The following is a 20,330-nucleotide window of genomic DNA, read 5'->3' on the forward strand; positions in this document are numbered from 1 at the left end:
ACTTAGGTTGGGGAGGAGGGGTTACAAAGAACAGTATACATCTTGATTTGGAAGATATATCTTATTCATTTAAAAATATATATTTCAGAATCCTCTAAAGTTGCTAGGAATGTAGACCATTACGTTTATAAAAATGAACAATAAATGACCACTGCCCTTGAGGGACTACCGGTAATCCAGTAGAGAAACGGAATCTATCTGTAAGCAAAGATTAGAGATTGGTGGAGCAAATTCTCAGAGGAAGATGGGTTCATTCTCAAGCTTGGCCACACATTTAGCATCACGTGGGGGAACTTCTAACGCTCAGGCCACACTCTGGGGGTGGAGTCTAAGCATCAGTGGTTGCCTAAAATCTCCAGGTGCTGACAATGTGCAGCCAAAATTAAAAGAGCAGTATCCTGATTCAGAAGAGAACACCTGGGATACCTCTTCCTTTGAAAGATTTGGCAATAATGTGGAGAACAGTGTCGAGAAAGACAAGAGGTGGAAATAAAGGTGTATGGTTGAAGGAGCTCCTGCCTCATAGCTTGGTGATTTATCATTCCTCTACAAAGAAAAATACTAATGGCTAAGAATAATGTAGGCATGTTAAGGAAAGTGACAAAGTTTTGCAGAAGGCTCTGCAAAGAGTGTGAAAAGGAGTTGATTAGAAGAAGTAAAAGCATTTCCAGGGCGTTGTAGAGTTTCAGTGTGAACAAGCAATTGTGCATTAGTAGCTCCCATTCACAAGGTTGTGCAATTTTCCCTGACAACGGTGGGAGTTTGAGAGCAGACAAAGAAAATATTTGTTTGGGAATGTAGATTGATGACTCAGAAGGATGGAAGCAGTTGAGAGTGCTGATTGGAGAATTTTTTAAAAGGGGGAGAGTTAAAATGAGGCATGAAATTACAGGCCTTAACGATAATGAAAACAAACTAAAAGAGGAAAGAGAGATCCATTGAGGGAATTTTGGTCAAAATGAGAATTCCAATTTTAAGAGAGCAAAGTACAGAGTGAGTTATGGCAGCAGACTCCTATCAGTTTTCCTACCTGTCTTTGACCCCCTCCAGTCCACCACCCTGACCAAAGAGTGATCTTTCTACCCTCTGATCATATCTTCCCACCCTCAAACTTCAGTTTGACAGATGGATTCAATCAGAAGCCAGCTCAAAAAGTCTTAACTATCACCTCCTCTATCCTGAGAGTTAATACCCTACTCCTCTACATTCTTACTCTCATCCAGTTTTATAGAAGCTTTTACAGTTACAGTTCTCATGCTGAGTTTTACTTTACAAACTGTTTCCCATATGACAATCTAAGTTCCTTTAAATCTGGAACCAAGTTTCAATCATCTTTAAATCCACATTTCAACAGTCTTCCTGATAAATCTAACAAGTAGAAGTATCAGCTCTGGCATTTCTTGTCTTCTTATACTTGTATTATTGCCTTGAATAATGGTTTATTTGGTGAAAACTCCCTAAGCTGATTTTCTGTCAAGATGGCGGAATTGGTATGATCACTTCTTTGCACAATTACATCAAAATTACAACTAAAATATAGAACAACCATCACTCAGAATCATCAGAAATCGAGTTGAATGGATATCTGATAACTAAGGAATTAAAGAAACCACATTCATCCAGACTGGTAGAAAGGGCACAGATGTGAAATGGGCTAGTCCCACCCCCCTGTGTGGTGGATAAAAATTCAGAGGGATATCTCAGGAGCACAGAATCCAAGTCCCACACCAAGCTCCCCAGCCCAGGGTTTCAGTGCCAAGAAGATAAATCTCCACAACTTCTGGCTGCAAAAACCAGAAGGGATTGGGTTGACGGAAGAAAATTCTGGAGCCTCAAACAGTTCCTCTTAAAGAACCCACACACAATCTCACCTACTGAGACTCACTTCACTGGAGCTCCAGCACTGGGGTAGGAGCTTGAAAGGACTGGTGGTATACAGGGAACAAATGGTGTCTGGCATCAAGGAGAGCAGAGGCCATTGTCCCTTTGCTAAACTCACCACCCACAGAGTCGGTAGGCTGGTGCCATATCTGAGACTCCATCGACCTGGCTAACACTGCATGAGGCACTTTGGAGATTTACAAAGGTTCTGCCTCACCCAATTTACAGGACCAACCAAGCTGCTTTTCCATAAAGAATGGCTGATCTTGGCTCCTAAATCCAATCAAACAAGCAACAGCTGGCTTCCCTGAGCCCTGGTGGCAGCCAGATTAGAGTCACAGCTTGGCTTCATCTGGGAATCTCTAAGCCCAGCACAAGCAGCAACCATCTCATATTGCTTTACAGCTCAGGCAGGGTGCCCTGGGCAACCCAGACGTAGGGGCTGACCTTGGCCTGCACCATCCAGGAAAACCCAGGGCCAGCACACCCAGTGGACAGCTACAGACCACGTCAGAGCACCACCTTGCTGCCCCTGCACAGCTGATCCTCCATGGAGGATGGAGATTGGTACTCAGTGGTCACAGCCAATGGTTGCAGCTGCCTGGCCTGGGTAAATTCCTCCCATTGATTTTCCAACAGCAATCAATGCTCAGCTATAAGAGGAGGCTGTACTCAGCCTACACAATGGATGTACCTAAAGTACTCAGCTGGGTAATAGGGGAGTCTGTGCCACTGGACCCTACAGGACACTTACTGCATTAGGCCACACTACCAAGACATGGAGGCAAAGCAGCCCTACCTAATACATAGAAACAATTGCAGGGAAGCTGCCAAAAACAAGAAGACAAAGAAACATGGTCCAAATAAAAGAATAGATCAAAACTCCAGAAAAAAAAGCTAAATGAAATGGAGATAAGCAATCTAATAGATGCAGAGTTCAAACCATTGGTTATAAGGATGCTCAAGTGTAGGGGAAATGGAGTCAGTCAGTCTCCCTCACCCAGCCAATAAACAGTATTCGCATAACCTTGAGAATGGACCTGATAAGTAGTATTCCCATAGGTTTAAGAATGGGCCCACATACACAGAATCCTGCTTTGTTATATAATGTCTTGGCATTCCGTCTGCTTTGTGTGCATTTAGCATATAAGGGAGTTGGGACTTCCCACAGCATGATAACAGCTTGTGGCGTACGTGCATCGCCCCACCCATGAATAAAGGCATGGCAGGTATTCCCACAGCTCAGTGAGTTTTCTTCCATCTGCCTGAATCCCGAGTGAACCTGACCAGCCTTGAAAGGCTGCAACATAATTGGCGCTCTTGGCAGGATTCATCACAGAACGGTATGGAACAGCCATTGATACATACTACAGCAACACTCTAGCCAAGGTGTGATGGCTGGAAACAGTTACTCCCGGCCTTTTAGGAACAGAAATCTCCCAGTGGCTACACCGTCACCTCTTTCATGCTGGACAGAAGATGATGTGGTCTACTGTAAGAACTTGGGGGTACCTGTCACCTTAGCAGAGGCACAGAAAGCTTGTGAGACCTGTGCTTTTCTGCTGGCGAGAGCATCCCCAGAGGCCTGTTGGAACTACTGGGCAGGTGGTGTGGGGACAGGTACCACTGACTTGGTGTCAAATTGATGTAATTGGACCCCTGCCTAGTTCAGAGGGGTATAAGTATACCATCACATGTGTGAACATGGCTTCTGGGCTTTTAGCTGCTTACCCCACATGGCACCTAGATCAGAAAGTGGTAGTCACTGCACTGGAGACTTTATGTGCTGCCTGTGGGCAACTCTTGACATTAAAAGTGATCAGGGGATGCATTATACTGGGGCCTTGGTGCAGCAGTGGGCCCTACAGATTGACCTACAGGTTGACTGGAAGTTCCATGTGGCCTATCACCCCCAAGCTGCCAGAATCATTGAACAGTACGACAGTCTCTTAAAGCATGGACTGTGAGCCATAGCTGCCACCACTATGGTGGGGAGCTGAACAAAGCACTTGTGGACTGTCCTCCAGACTTTAAATGAGAGGGGTCGGAGGGGGAGGCCCAGCTCTGGTGAAAGCATTGCTCCACCGGACTGCTGCTCCAATTCAGCTGCAGGTACAGACTAAGGATGCTCTGCTGAAACCATGCATGAGAAAACAAGGAAATGTTCTCTGGCCCATACCTGAGGGCCTGGAATGAGGGTAAACAGCCACTTGGATGTGTGGCCTTGGGAAATAAAAGCCCCCACATGCACTGGATGGCTCTTATTGCCTCTTGGGGACTAGGGGTGGAGAGAAACTTGCGAATAGTGCCCTGGGTAATTGGGACATGTCTCCAGTCTTAAAGATAACATACCCGGGGCCAGCAGACCACAAATGCTTCTTTGTGGCATCTTTGTGATATCCTTATGTCACATTATGAGTTCTTCACTGTGGTTGCAAGTAGATGCTGAACCCCCAGTTGAGGCGTGAAAGGCATGGTATTCGCATCCAGGTAGGGCCCCTCTGCCAGCCACTGTCTTATCACCTGACCAGAAACCTGCTTGCATATTGTCTGAGGGTTGTGGTTTGCCATTGTTAGTGCCGATAACTGTCTTTTCACCCCTAGAGTGAGAAATAACACCTTAGTGGACTGGGTTCATACCTATGCCTCAGTGGCTAACCAATCAACATGCTGGGTCTGTACCAAAATCCCCAAGCACATCTGCCGACCTCCCATGGCGTATTTCTCCAACTTCTGTCTCAAATTGGACTTGGTACAGTACCAGTGGAACAGTGCACATCCCTTATGGAATGTGACCTGGACTGATACCTACAGTGAGGCAACACAGCGGTATGACTGGCCCAAGCTGTTAGTTAGCTACTCCACATGTGGTGGCTCGGGGTGGCTACAGCTGAGGCCATGGAGCTGGCTGGACCAGCGTCCTTTTGCATTGAGAACTTCAAAGGACAAGCCCAGGTGGGCTGGACTCCAACAGAACTGTGTCAGACTCAGTCTCTCAAGCATTCCTGGAAAACATGTAATGAGGCATGGGCTGCAGTTTCCACTGGGGCCCTCTGGGTGTGTGGCTTATATGGGTGGCTGTACCTGCCCAGAAACCGGATTGGCCATTGTACCTGGGGATGGCCCTATTTGCCTGCTTGAGTTCAGGAAACTGGCAATGAAGCCAACCAATTTGGGAGTGTTTAAAGTGTGTCACCAAGTAAAGCGCACTCCCTGGTGGTATTACCCATTAGCTATTTTTTCTCCTCAAGCTGCTTCTATAGTCACTGAGACTAAGATAACTGTTTTGGCTTTGCATACTGCTTGTGCATTAAATGCAACATATGATTCCTCAAGTCTATTAAATGAGGAAGGGTATCAATTAAGAAAAGTAGCCTCACAAAATCGTGTGGCCTTAAATATGTTTAATGCATCCCAAGGCGGGACGTGTGCCCTAGTAGGGGCTGACTGCTCTGTATATGTTCCTAATGTCCATCACAGTGTTAGCCAAGCTCTATGGGCATTTGCTTCTGAGACCCATGCCATTGAACGCCTGACAGGTGATCCCCTGCATGAATGGTGGACATCCCTAACCAATGAATGGCAGTGGGTCCTTGCTGTCTTGGGTGACGGCACTTGTGTTTGGGTTGCTTGTCGCTGTAGTCTATACTGCTGTTGTAGTATATGGGTGCAGGGCTCTGCCCTCCTCGCCAAGGGACCCTCGCAGAAGACATCCTCACTTAGACTGTATAGTGAGGAACCCTGAAGGGGTGGATTGTAGGGGAAATTGAGTCAGGTAGGCTCCCTCACTGAGCCCTATAAGCAGTATTCCCACAGCCTTAAGAATGGGCCTGCATGCGCAAAATCGTGCCTTGTTATATAGTATCTTGGCACTCTGATGTCTTTGTGTGCATTTAGTATATAAAGGATTTGGGACTTCCCATAGTGTGACACGTGGCTTGCAGCATGCATGCATTGCCCACCTGTGAATAAAGGGCTGTCAGCTGTTCCCACGGCTCCACCAATTTTCTCCTGTCTGCCCAAATCTCAAGTGAACCTGCCCGGCCTTGAAAGGCTGCAAGACATCAAGGAACACTGGTTATACGGATGCTCAGCAGCACAAAAACAGTCCGTTCAGAAACAAAAGATACTCTAACTGAAATAAAGAATAATTTACAAGACATTGAATGTGAGAGGTGAGGGAAGGGTAGGGCAGGGGAGAATAATAGGGGAAAAATGGGAGAACTATAATTAAAGAGCAATAAAAAATATTTAAAAGAAAAAGAACAATTTACAGGGAAACACCAGTAGGGTGAATGGAGCTGAGAATGGAATCAATGATTTGGCACGAAGGGAAGGAAAAAACAACCTAGCAGAATGAGAAGAAAAAAGAATTTAAAAAATGAGGATACTATAAGCAGCCCCCGGGACAACTTCAAGAGGCCCAAATTCACATCATAAGGGTGCCAGAAGGAGAAGAGAAAGAAAAATTTGGATGCTTATTTGGAAAAATAATGAAAAAAATTTTCTCTAACTTGGTGAAGGAAATAGATATGGAAGTCCAGGAAGCACAGAGAGTCCCAATTATGATGGATGCAAAGAGGCCCACTCCAAGACACATCATAATTAGAATGCCAAAGGTTAAAGATAAGAAGAGAATCTTAAAAGCAGCAAGAGAAAAGCAGTTAGTTACTTACAGGGGAGTTCCAATAAAACTGTTAGCTGATTTCTCAAAAGAAACTTTGCAAGCTAGAGGGGATAGGCAAGAAACACTCAAAGTCATAAAGTCATGAAAAGCAGGGACCTATAGCCAAGATTGCTCTTCCCAGCAAAGCTATCATTTAGAATCAAATGGCAGATAAAGAGAAAAAACTTAAAAAGCTTCCCAGACAAGAAAAAAACTAAAGGAGTTCATCATCATCACCAAGCCATTATTATATGATATAATAAAGGGACTTATTTAAGAAAAAGAAGCTCAAAACTATTAATAATAAAATGGCAAAAATACATATCTATCAATAATTTAAAAAGCAAACTAAGCAAACAAAAAGAACAGATAAGATCATGAATATAGGCAGCGTTTTGATGGTTGCCCAATGAGAGGGGGTAATGAAGAGACGAGGGAAATAAGAAGTACAAATAGGTAGCTACAGAATAGCCATGGGGGTGGGGACAGCTTAGGAAATGGAATGACCAAAGAACTTATACACATGACTCACGGACATGAATAACGGTGGGCGTAATTGCCTGAGGGAGTGGGGATACTGAGTGGAGAGCAGCAAAGGGAAAAAATCAGGACAACTGTAATAGCACTATCAATAAAATATACTTAAAAAATAAAAATAAAAAACCTCTCTAAACTATTCATCCATATTTGTGAATCTTTATTTATTTAAAACTAGATAGATAATATAATATGCAAACTTAATCAGCCATACCGCATTATATGATCATATGCTGAAGCAAATAAGAGAAAGTACCTTCAAGTCTTCCAGGTTGTGGAATTCCCACTCTTTTTTTAGGGTACCTCACTAACTGTCTTTGATACGGCTACCTAATAAATGCAATGTGAGGGCACCAGTGTAAATCTGTAACCGGGCAGCCAGGGGTCCAGCTGCTTACTGTCATATGCATGTATAACACAAAGATCTATGGGGGAAAAAGGAGGTTTTTATCAACAGGGTACCAAATTTGAGGGGACTGGAAGCATTCCTGTTCCTAGACAACCTCTTTCACAAAATACAGAGATTCCCATGTTCCCAGAAAAACTGAAATCTAAAATCATGCCCAGAAGTTCCCCATCATTCCTTATCTGTCCTTTTGGAGCTGGACATTTCTACACAAACGGGTCTCCATCCTCAAGTTCCCTTTCTCTGGTGTGCACTTGTGGTTTTCAGCATCACCATTGTCTCATGCAGCTCACTCTCTCTCCCTCCCCCTCTCTCCCTCCCAGTGGCTGGGGTGTGTGCCCAGTCAATCCAGGTGGTCATGCAGGGGAAGCTCCACCCCTGGGGCCCAGGAGCTTGAGGCTGCCTGTGCCGCTGGGGCTGAGGCACCTTCCCAGCTCATGCCTCTATATGCTATTCTCAGCCTCCATGTACTGCTCTCAGGGTGAGAGAATGGAAGCAGTCAAGAACTCGCGTAGTATGTTGGACAGCATCCCTAGGGCTGGTGCCTGGTGAGGCCTGCATGGAACTCCCAGCATGAGACTCTGCCTCTGACAGCTGGCCTACAACCATGTGAGGCCTAAGTGCCAGGTGGGCCCAGCACCTGCTGCGACAAGTGCTCCAGAGAGCACTCCCCACCCAGGGTGCAAGGCAAGAAAGAGTGGGAGGCTTCTATGTGCCTTCTGTTTTAAAGTTTCCCCACCAAATTCCCTGTACTATGAGAGTGTCCAGCTTTTCAACCAATGTTGGCCAAGGTTGGCCATGTTTGTCACAGTTGTCTTTGCCCCTCTTCTGGCCACCATTTTGCAGAAGGGGTTAGAAGTTGTTCAGTGGCACACAGGTGCACAAGCATCTTAGCCTGAGGCAGGGCCTCCGACCCCACTGCAGCTTGCTGACCTCTACCATGCACGTGCATTTTGACCATTTCAGCCCCACTCAGCCTCAGTACAAGCTCCCTCCAGCTGGGTCATGAGCTGTTCATCTGCCAGGGCCACTCGTGCTATTTACTGTTGCCCCGGGCGGCAGCCTCCTCCTGCAGACCCTCTCCTTGCTAGGCAATGCATGCTGGTATGGCTAGTTTGTTTACGACCGCCTGCGATGGCCTCCTCCTGTGGCTGTTTCAGTCTGCCACCTCAGGGTTTCTCCTGCCTTTCTGTAGGAGATGTATCAGCTCTGGTGGCTCAGTGTCTCTCCTGGATGGAGGTCTCCCCGATGTTCCCCAGCAATTTGGCCTGTCTCACCCTGTTACAAACCCGTATGTTGTTTTGATTGATGAAAGAAAAAATTTTATATTTAGTAGATAAAAAATAATTACAAACCAAACTTCTAATATTTCTTTCTGAATGTCAGTGTATTATCTTGCATAGCCCATGAAGTATATAACACCCTCACTTTAGATGTCATTGGTCTACATATGAGGTAATAAACTCCTTATCGGCCACTACCAAAAAAATTAAAATACATATCATGCTACCTAAGATGCCATTTTAAGAAAAGTTTCTTTTTCTTAAGATACAAACTTAAGAGAATTTTAGATACTCAGCACTTTGTATGAACTTAAAAAGATTGCTTTCCTAACACCTTGCACTATTGTAATAAGAAGGTAGTACAGGGGAAAGAAAAAGAAAATATTAAAAGCTGATTTGGAACCCTTACAGAAAGACCAAACCTACGAATTAGAGTTTAGGTTACTAGGTATAGGCTGGAAGTGAACATTTAAGAATACACTGGATTCCTCCTTGGCATTTTATCAGAGTTGTAAGTACTTATTCAATTTCTGTCTTACCCTATTAGTTATAATTTCTGATGACAGCAAGAACTGTCTTTTTGCCTGCAATATTCCTAGCCACAAAAACAATGCATGTGGCACAGATGTTCAAAAAATTTACTAAATAAATGAATGAAAGAAGTGGTATAAATGAAGCCACAAGTAAGAAACTAATCAAAGAGAATAGAATCAAAAAAGTGCTAACACTGAACTTTGTGAAACCCCTACAGTAAAGCCATCAGAAGTGACAGAAGTGTGGAATCATGCCCACACACTTCTGTGGAATGGGAAAGGCCAAGGGGTAGCAGGAAAACCAGGGGTGTGTTGATGGGAACGGGGTGAATAGATTAAATACAGAAGTCTGAGAAAAGTTCGTTTGGTTTGTCAAGAAAATAATTGGCAACCTCAAAACTACTGTTCAGGAATAATTACAGAAGTAGAAATCAACTGCATGAAATTAGGCAGGAGATAGATAATAAGAATATAAAATCATATCATAAATAAATCAACAAACAAGAAGTACTGACAAGGTTGTAGAGAAAAGAGACCCCTAGTACACTGTTAGTGGGAATGCAGACTGGTGTAGCCACTGTGGAAAACAATGTGGAATTTCCTCAGAAAACTAAAAATGGAATTGCCTTTTGATCCTGCAATTCCGATGCTGGGACTATACCCTAAGAATCCTGAAACACCAATTCAAAAGAACCTATGCACCCTGATGTTCCTCGCAGCACAATTTACAATAGCCAAGTGTTGGAAGCAACCTAAGTGCCCATCAGTAAATGAGTGGATCCAAAAACTATGGCACATTTACACAATGGAATAGTATGCAGCAGAAAGAAAGAACTCCTACCCTTTCACAACAGGATGGATGGATCTGGAGAGCATTATGCTAAGTGAAATAAGCCAGTTGGTGAAAGACAAATACCATATGGTCTCACCTATAAGTGGAATGTAATCAACAAAACAAATAAGCAAGCAAAATATGCAGACATTGAAATAAAGAACAAACTGACAATAACTAGAGGGGAGGGAAGAGGAGGATAACGGGGAGGGGCGGGGGCAGGGGAAGGGCCATCAAGGAACATATATAAAGGACACACGGACAAAGCCAAAGGGTGTTAGAATCCAGGGTGAGAGGTGGGGAAGGGGGGCATTAGTGGGGGGGAAATGGAGACAACTGTACCTGAACAACAACAACAACATAAATAAATAAATAAATAAATAAATATTAAAAAGTAAAGAAAATCAGTACACTAGTCTTATGAATTAGTCAGTGAAGCAAGAGAAACAGTATTATCACTGTATAGGGCTCAATAGGAATAAGACTTTTTTCAAGTCAGGTAGATCTCCACCTTGGAGGAAGAGGATCCAGAGGTTTTTCCCTCTAGCAGTGGATGTGGTGCTGTGACCCTTTCGCAGACATGGACAGACCATGGCAAACATTGTAAAGATAGACATCTGTAAAGACAGCAAATTGCTTAAAAATCTAAATATGGACAATAAATGAAAAACATGCCTAAGTATATATTTCTTTTCACATATTTCTGAAAAAAGAGGCTAAGATGAAAAATACATGTGTATTTTGATCTAGGAGATTATTCTATTCGAGTTGTCTTAGAAGTGGTTGTTTCTGTCACTACAACAAAGGAAAAACGAGCACAAACAAATGTTTATGTTATCGGCTGCTCCATGCGACGCACTTCGGACCTAATCTTTCACCCTTTAACAACAGTCACTGCTTCTGTTACTGCTGTTTCAGTAAAACACGGAAGCATGAATGTGAGCTCATTTCACTGCCTGTGGGCCCCACACTTTTCCAGCCCTAATGTAACAAAAGGGCACAGCTCCCACACGCAAAAAGTAAATAAACAAAAAGTGTTTTCTTGAAGTATGACTCTCTCCTCGCTTGCACGTATTTTAATTTAGTTCAAAGACAAGCTGTAATTACTAAGACTTCTTAAGAAGTTACTCGGAATTACGTTTTTAAAAAAAAACATTTCACATCATAACCTCACTTATTAAAATTCACCGTGCTGAATCTTTAAGGGTTATTCTCTCTCACTCACCATTTTATTGTGTGTGTGTGCGTGTGCGTTTGTCCTCCACTATAGCACTTTGTGTCCCGGGAATCACACTTTGCACACAATGGGCACCAGGGGTAGCCTGTAATCCAGAGTGTGCATCTGTCTTAAAGGAGTCACAAAATCCTTGCGGCCGCAAATAGTTACAGAGCTTCCATTGCAGGTGAAGTCTCTTAAGGTTGTCAAGTAAAGAATCAAGAGCTTCTTGAAGGCAAGGACAGCGTTTTTCAGCATGATACCCCCAGCACCTGATTCAGTTCTGGTACACAGTAGATACTAAGTAATGCTAAATGAATGAAAACCGACTCGGTAGGGACTTTAAATTAAGTCCTGTTCAACAACGTTCGCCACCGAGTACCATCAAGGCGTCAGAGATCAGCGGGCGTGGTTTCTACTAATGACAGGGAGCTAATCATTATAATTTCACAAATATTGCGATTCTATGCTCCAACGTCCGTATTTTTTAAATCCAAATAAAAAGGTGGGTTTCTGTTGCCTCTGCTCTTAATTCTTAGGGACTTAAGTACAAATGTGCAGGGTCGCTGAGCGCCCCTCGCAGCGAACCCGACCTTCTCTCGGGCGGAGCGGACGAAGCTCCCGGCGCGCCCCGCGGCTGTGCCTCGGCGATCCGGCAGGGGCCGCTGTTCCCACGATAACCTCCTTAAAGGCTCCGCCCCGCGGCGGCGCTCACCCGTGCGTGCAGGACCCTGACCTAAGGCCGGAACGCCAGTCCGCGGGTCCTGCTCGCCCTCCGCGGCCAACGCCAACGTTAGCGGTCGCACTCCGACCGGGCTAGGCCCTGCGTCTCGACGGTGGCCGATCGGTCGCGCGGCCCGCTGCGAGGCGCTGGTTCTCTTCCCTCGCCCCACCCTCCCTCTCTCTCTCTCTCTCCCCTTTGACGGAAACAACAGCTGCGGCAGCGGGGCTGGCGCCGCCTCCCTCCACCTACCACGTCTGCCCCCGCCAGTCCCGCCCGGCGCCTCAGCCCGGCCCTGGCGCCTCCGCCTCCCCGCTAGGTCAGCCGGCAGCTCCGCCCGGCTGCCGCAGAATGAACATTATGGACTTCAACGTGAAGAAGTTGGCGGCCGACGCGGGCACTTTCCTCAGTCGTGCCGTGCAGGTACTGCGGTGGAGGACGGGGTGACGGTGCCCCAGAGGGCCAAGGAGGGAATGCTGGAGCGCGCAGCCCGGGGCGGCGGCGCCCTCCGCTCCCGGCCTCGCCGACGGCACGGCGGGCCTGCTGTGGCCGAAGGCCCGGGTGATGGGCGCGGCCTGGGGCCCCTCTGGGCCCGGCAGCCGTTTTCTGTACTCCTCCTACCCAACCTCTGTCACCCGGGAAGTGTGGCGGGGAGGAGACCGGGCCTGGAACTCCCTCCCGACCCTGGAGGACACCTTGATTTCGGCTTGGAGCCGAGGCACACACCACCGCCCGCCTTTCTGACCCCACGACCCGGGTGCTCGTGTGACCTCCCTCCCGGGGCGGGCGGAGGCCTTGAGATCCCGCTGGGTAACTGAGCGACACACTATTCTGGCACCACCCCCACCCTTTCCTCTCTCACCCTCCCCGCCGAGTCTTCGAAGGAAGTTTTCTTTTCCTGCCCCTCAGTCCAAAGAGCTGCTTGCACAGTTCCTTCCAGCCTCTCTCTCTCCCGGAAAGGACGGTCCTTGGGCTTGGCCGTCCCCGGGAGAAATGGAGATCGCCAGTTGGCATTCAGAGTTTGCTAAGGCCGGGGGCAACCTGGAGGTCGGGGGTTCCCACACATTCTCAAAATGGGAAGTACCGCCTGTAGGGCAAGGAGAGAGAGGGGGAGATTCATGTAGTGCCTATAGTCACAGTGGGATGTTTCAAATACACTTGTCAAGGAAAAAAGTTAACTATCTCGTGGTACTCCGCAATCAAGGAAGTGTCAGAGCTAGGGACTTGGACGGTTTTCTACAGTCATCATCCACATTATTGCCATCTCGGTTAAATCTATGAACAGATGTAAATTTCACCACAACATGGGTTATAAACAATCTGGTGTTTAAGTTAATGACATAGGCACAGTAACAACAACATGATTCTTTTGTAAAGAGAAAACTTTTTCTAATATGCATACGAAATTGATACTGAAATGTAAAGCAGTTGTATTGCTTTACTGCTTTACTCCGATTTTATTGGCATAGTCTATCTTACATTACAGTATTCTTGGCAAAAGAGTGGTGGAACTAGAACAAGGTAATAGCTAGCTATATTGTGAAAAACTATGTCAAAACATTTTGCTAGAAATTTGACAGATTGTCTCCAGTCCTTTCTGTAATATTGCCAGATAGATGTTATTAACCTCCTTTATATATGAGGAAGCAGCTTCAGAGCGATGAGTAACTTGCTTAACTTGCATGGCTAGTAAACAGCAAGTGCTGTCTGACCTGCTACTTATTACAAGCTGCGTCTCTCTTCCTGGATAAGCATTGCAGGTTTAGGATATATAGAATAAAAGAATATTAATTACAGTCTAGAGATGGCTTAAAGATCATCTAATACAACCTGAGCATTTCAGTAATACTTAGGTAAGTAATGTGTAAGAGATGGGAAATTCCTTCTAGGTCTTTATTTCCAAGTTCCAAAATCTGCATGGTGAATAATAAGCTATCTTAACCCTCTTCTCCCCTCCACTGAAATATAAGGTATAATTCAACTTATACCTTATACTTAAAGACATTGAACCTTGTAGTTAAATTTATTTTAAATTTAAATTAGCCGACTTCTAATAGTTTAAAGACAAGGTGCCAGAAGAATGAGTGAGGGTCTGAAATGAATTTTGATTTGTGAGACTTAATGTTGACTGAAAAGAGACAGAGACTTTGGTTATGGTTTCAGTGCTGATTCCCTGTGATTCTAGATGCTAAATGCAGTCTTGACACTATATAATGGCAGTCATTTAAATACAGTTAGTTATATTTTTAGGTAAATAATCCACACTGCTTAAATAGGACACATACTAGAATTTGATTTAAATTGTCAGACTCAATTTAAAAAAAAATTGTCAAAACTCTCAGAAGATGTGCTATTTTCCAAATGAATTTTAATCCTATTTCAAATTCTTTATGAGTTTTAAAATTCTGATCTAATCTGTTAGCTATCAAATAATTTTCTGTCTTAAATACTTAAAAGTGTCTACTCCATGACTGCCTGTTAACTTATTTGGAACACTGGTGATACAGCAATGAATAAAATCCAGAAAACATCTCCTGGAGCTTACAGTCTAGTAGAAGAGGACAGACTAGTAAATACATCAGTGATGGAGAAAAAGGCCAGCATGGGTAGGTTAATGGCAAAAGTGGTGGTTGTTGACATGTTGTGTAGGAGTGATGGGGCAGAGCAAGCCTTTCTAATAGGATCGAATTCAAAGGGCTCAAGGAAGTGACAGTTTCCAGGGTTGGTTTTGTTCTTTTTTTTTTTTTTTGAAGGAAAAGCATTTTAGTCATAGGGAACAAGTGCAAAAACTGAGGTTGCATAAGGTACTAGGGAGACCAGTTAAGGAGCTGTGGACATAGGACAGGCAAAAGGTCAAGGTGATATGACTTAATGAGAGCAATAGCAGGCGAAGTGCAGAATGAATCCAACATTGCTTGTTAGATTGGCTTTGAGTTATGAGAGAAAAATGAGTCAAGGATGACTCTAGTGTTTTGACTTGAGCCATTTATTTCAGGAGGAGCAGGCTCATTTAATGTGTCTTTAAGTTCATATCTGTTAGAGATGCCTTCTGAAGTATATATGTATAAACTATATCATGTCTGAAAATTGCCTTAAAATATTTCAGAAGAAAAAAGGGAGGTAGTTAAAACAGCGTTGACAGAATGTTGATAGTTTGAAGCTGGGTTATGGGTTCATGAGGTTTCAGTATACTTATTATGCTTTTGTGTATGTTTGACATCTTCTACAGTACTTTTTAAAAAAATAAAAATATATAAGAAAAAAAGATGGTCCCAAATTTGTAACATGTGAAATTTGGAGTACTGTGTATTTTTTTTTTCAGTATTTAGTCAGTGACTGAATTCCTGCTCTAAATTGAGTTGACATCAGTATGGTGCCAAAGTGCCAAGTTTCATGCTAAGAATAGAGTAAAAGGTATCTATTGCCAGTTACCCATTATAAGTAATAAGAACAGTAGGAATGGAATTCAGCATTCACATTTATACCTTAAGGAATAACCCATATCTGGGTGACCAGCTGCCATACTTTTTTAAAAATTTTACTTTAAAACTTTTTAAATCAAAACTTAAACATGTTTTTTAAAAAGTAAAATCAAACTATTAAAGCATATAAATGGGTTTCATCAGTCTATTCGAATCTGTAGAATTTATGTGCCTTGGTACTTTAAAAAAGTATGTTATGGTAAAATGTATAAACGAATAGGCATATCCATTCCTTAACAGTATATTTGGGTGGTTTTGTTCTTAACTTTCTCAACACAGAATACAAGAGCATCAAGTTATTTATCTTTGATCAAGTGTTACTTTATCAGTAGTGTCTTAAAAGCCACTTATTAGTTCATGGAATCTGTCTTTTCAGTCCTTATTTGAGCATTAAATACTCCCTTCTAGCCTTTTTTTCCTCTCACTCATATATAATCCTATCAGGCTATTACTTAATTAATAAAAATATCTTGTACTTTTCTAACTCTAGTCTTTTGTTCATAAGGTAACCTCGTCTTGAATGCCCTCTACTGCCTTTCTGTGTTGTCTTTCTTGCTCTTAAAGTACAACTTCAAGTTCACCTCAGACCGCATGCACTTGGAATGAAATCCTGTGTCATTTATCAGTTCCATATGTGGCATTTTTCTCCTAACGAACTGTTACGTGAGGTTCCTTGGAGATCTAAAATTCTGTTACTCTATGGCTTTCACATCTTTGATGAGATTGTATGTCTAAAGAATCAACTATGCTTCTTTCTTATTCCCTTCTTAAAACATCCAACATGGTTCTTTTTAGTTTTTATATCATTTTCACCAAGCAAGGTAGTAACTGTAAGTTAAATCTGCTAACCTTGAAGTTGATTAATGCCAGTGTAAAATATTCAGCTGTTTAATTCAACTAATATTTATTGAGTACATCCTCAGGTGCTTGGCACTGACAAATTCAAAGATAAATGAGACCTAGTTGTTGCCCTCAAAAACTTAATAATCTAGTCCTAATTTGTCATAATTAAGTACTTTACTCTTTATAGTAAATACCCATTTTGTGAATTACTCTTCTTTTACTTGGTTTAGTATTTCAAGTGGGCACATTTCAATGCTTCAGAACTGAAGCAAAACTTATTCACCGTCTTTAAAATAAGAGTGTATACTTAAAAAACTCTCAAACTGAATTACTTAGAGAGGAGGTTTGATTTAATTTTCTCACTTTTCCCTTGGACTGACTACTGAAGTTACACTATAAACTTAATGACTGCTGGCTATTTTCTGAGGCAGGGGGAGTCTATAAAATTTAGTCAAACTTTGATCTCCCACTTAATTTAGCAAGTATTAATTGTGCATCTAAGCTGTAGATATAAAGATGAATATGATGCTACCCTTAACTAGCTCCTGTCAGGTGCTATTTGGATGGAATTTCAACTTGCCCAAATACTTTCTCTCGAGCCCTTCTGAAATTCCATTTTCTTTATAGAATTTAAACTACAAATAACTTCATCATGTCTCTCAAATCCTGATAAGTAATAAATGCCACATTCAGAGTCCATACATTTACTCATTATGTATAGCTAAAGGATTAAACTTTCAGTTCTCATGTCATTTTATTGTATTAATGAAATATTACAAAAAAGTTTCTAACTAAATAGTACAGCTATACATTCATTAAAATGCATGCTTAAAATCAACTGTAGTTTCTAATTAACAACTATCATCAAAAAGTCAGTAACAATTTTGGACTGAAAGATGTTGGAAACTAAAATTTTTAAGGTTAAAATTCAAAATGTTTGGATTTTATCCAAAAAGGAAGAATAGGGTTTTTTTTCCTAAAGAAGAAATAGATTTTTTTTGTCCTCCGAAAAGGGTGCCATTATTATAATTTTATGTTTGTCTTTAGAACCATGTCATATGTTGATTATATCTCTCATGTACAGTAGAACATACATACTATATTCTCCATAAATATTTGTATTAATAATCTAAACCTCTTTAATATATTTGATATAGCTCATCATTTTATACAGTAGGTGCACTCTTAGAAATGTTTTAGAGAAAGATGTATCTATTAAATATTGTACTATTTTGTTATCTTAATATGTCCTACTTCTGATTAACAATGGGAAAAATCTGTAAGTCCCACAATGATAAAATCATGGCAATTAGTAAGCCTTTTATAAAACACATTTAAGTAATAAAAATTTATAATTTCAATTTAAATATATAATATTAACAATGTGCTTATGTCTCCCTCCACCCTTTTTTCCTTGTTTATCCTACATAGGATTAAGGTTACCCATAATTTGATGATTATTGATAATCATTAGGAAGCAGAAGTAGATTGCTTCCTACACAGGGGCAAGGAAACATAAAATATGTTTGGATAATGGTGATAGAAAGTAATAATTTTTTGACAGCAAGTATTTACTGTACAGATAGTATCATATAAGACTATGTTTCAAACAGATGTGAGATCAAATCTCAACACTGACAACTTGGGCAAAATGTTAAACAGTTTTGATCCTCAGCTTCTTTATGACTGAAATTATGATTCTTACCTAAATAGTGATTTTTTTGAGTGTTTGATCTAAAATGCAAGTATATGGCATATTCTAATAACGTAATAAGCTCTGACACTGGTAAGAATAGATATGTATAAAAAAGGTCTTGTAAATGATCTTACTGAGAAAAAGAACTTTAAAACAAATTAGAGGATAAAATGACCATATATAATGTACTGAAATATGAAACAGATGTAGTTTGTTAAACAATGCAAATAAACATCAGATAGAATTTATTACTGGTAGTCAAATACATTGTTCATATGGACTTCTCTGCAGAACTGCTATTTTGCAGACAGTTTTTGTAATCAAGTTCTGTTTCACTCATCGCTTAAGCATTCCTTATATTGTTTTTGTTTTTTTCTCTTGTGAATTAAAATAGTAAAAAACCTACTCACTATGTTTATAAAATCTTACTTTGTAAATCAGTTTACATATTTTCATTGTTTCTTGCTCAAATGACTTGTTGCAAATACTCATCTTTGCTCTATTACACTTCCACACTAAAAAAAAATGTGTATTTAATGAGACAAACTTGTAAGGTAGTGTCATGACAATCACAAAGAAATATTAAATAATTAAGCAAACAGGTCTTTTACCTGAAGATTGAAAGGTTTTGTTTTCCAGCCCTAGCCAATATGGCCCAGTTGGTTGAAGTGTCATCCCCTAGACTGAGAGGTTGAGGGATCAGTTCCCTGTCAGGGACATACCCAGGTTGCAGGTTCCATCCCTGGTCCCTGGTCTGGGAGCACACAAGACAACCAATCAGTATTTCTCTGCAGATCAGTGTTTCTCTCTCTCTCTCTTCTTTTGTCTCTTTGTAAAAAGGCAATGAAAAAAATGTCCTTGGGTGAGGATAAATTTTTTTTAATGTTTTGCTTTCCACATAATCAACTTTCTAATTGTCGGTTCTCTGGAATATTATTGGGAAGAAACTTAGAAACTTGCTGTGAAACCTAGCCTATATTACATACACTTATGACTATTTCCTATGTCATTATTAATAAACATTTTTTAGTAATTTCTAGCCCATTTGCTTAATTCCAGTGTGTTTCTAGAGACATCTATTAAAGTTTTAACATGATTTTATGAACTGAAAAAAATGAGTCTGCAGGTTTATACTGTTTGGATAATCTTTTCCATTTAGCTCTTCTGTAACAGAGACCACGTCTTCTAGTTCTTAGCAGAGTACCTTGCACAAAGACTGACCTCATAAATATGATTTTTAAATTATGGATCTGCTGATTGTTGTATTAATCTGTTTTTGGTTATTTAATATAAATTAAGAACTTCTACCAAGAAAGTATTTTGTATGTATAATGGTGGTGCTAGTGATACTCTAGAAATGCAACTGGAAGACAAATCATCAGAGAGTACTTTTCCCTTGGATCTTTCCATAGCTCATATCTTATCATTCCATCTCAGGTTAGTTGTTACCTGCTCAGAGAGGCTGTTTTTCTTACCACTACATCTGGTAATGCTCAAACCCTGGCACCCTCTTCCAGGCCCAGTTTGCACATCCCCCAGCCTTTGAGGCCTTCTGATTCGCCTACTCGTCCCTTTCTCTGCAGAATGAATTCTTCCTTCCAGAACTACACTTGAATTCATTAATTCAAGCAGTTAATAATTCAGTAACTCACTCAAGAAACACCTATGTTGGTCCTCTTTCTATCTTCTTTTTACCTTTGTATCCTTATTATCAAAGTATTTATTTACCTGTTTATTTTCTGTCTTCCCCATTAAAATGTAAGCTTCCTAAGAGCAGAAGCCTTGTCTGTTTTTTTGGCTGCTGAAACCTATGTGCTTAGAATAATGCCTAGTACATATGTGAGTGCTTAATAAATATATTATTTGTTAAAGAAATGTACACAATGAACAAATACATACACTTGCTCATTAAGGTACTGAGTGAAGAATTTTGCTGTACTGGTAAGATCATCCTTTATAGGCAGCGTCCTGGGTGTATTGCCTTTCTTTTTCTGCCTCTTGGTTGATTTTTTTCAAGGAGATAATGTATTTAACCATTGGAGGTAGACTTTGAACATGGAAAATTATAATTTATACCTCTGTAAGCGATGTATTGCTTAGAATCTTGGGGATCTATAGCGAAGATTACAGTTCTTTTTTAAGAATGAGATCACATAGTTATCACATGTCCTTGGGGTTGGGGTTTTGATCTTTCTCCCAGTTCCTCTCCTCAGTTACAGTACACTGCAAGTTTA

General features: G+C 41.6%; 1 protein-coding gene across 1 annotated transcript in view; it reads left to right on the top strand.

Annotated features, from left to right (window-relative positions):
* Positions 1 to 12,256: 12,256 nt before the first annotated feature.
* The window catches only part of SH3GLB1 (SH3 domain containing GRB2 like, endophilin B1), a 34,459-nt gene continuing 26,385 nt past the window's right edge, over positions 12,257 to 20,330 (top strand). Inside the window, exon 1 of the mRNA XM_037136529.2 lies at positions 12,257 to 12,498. Coding sequence (XP_036992424.1) covers positions 12,427 to 12,498 — 72 coding nt within the window. The 5' untranslated portion in view covers positions 12,257 to 12,426. The remainder of the gene's footprint in view (positions 12,499 to 20,330) is intronic.

The sequence above is a fragment of the Artibeus jamaicensis genome, unplaced genomic scaffold, assembly GCF_021234435.1.
Source record: "Artibeus jamaicensis isolate MK-2021 breed Jamaican fruit bat unplaced genomic scaffold, CSHL_Jam_final scaffold_1019, whole genome shotgun sequence".
NCBI classification, from domain to species: domain Eukaryota; kingdom Metazoa; phylum Chordata; class Mammalia; order Chiroptera; family Phyllostomidae; genus Artibeus; species Artibeus jamaicensis.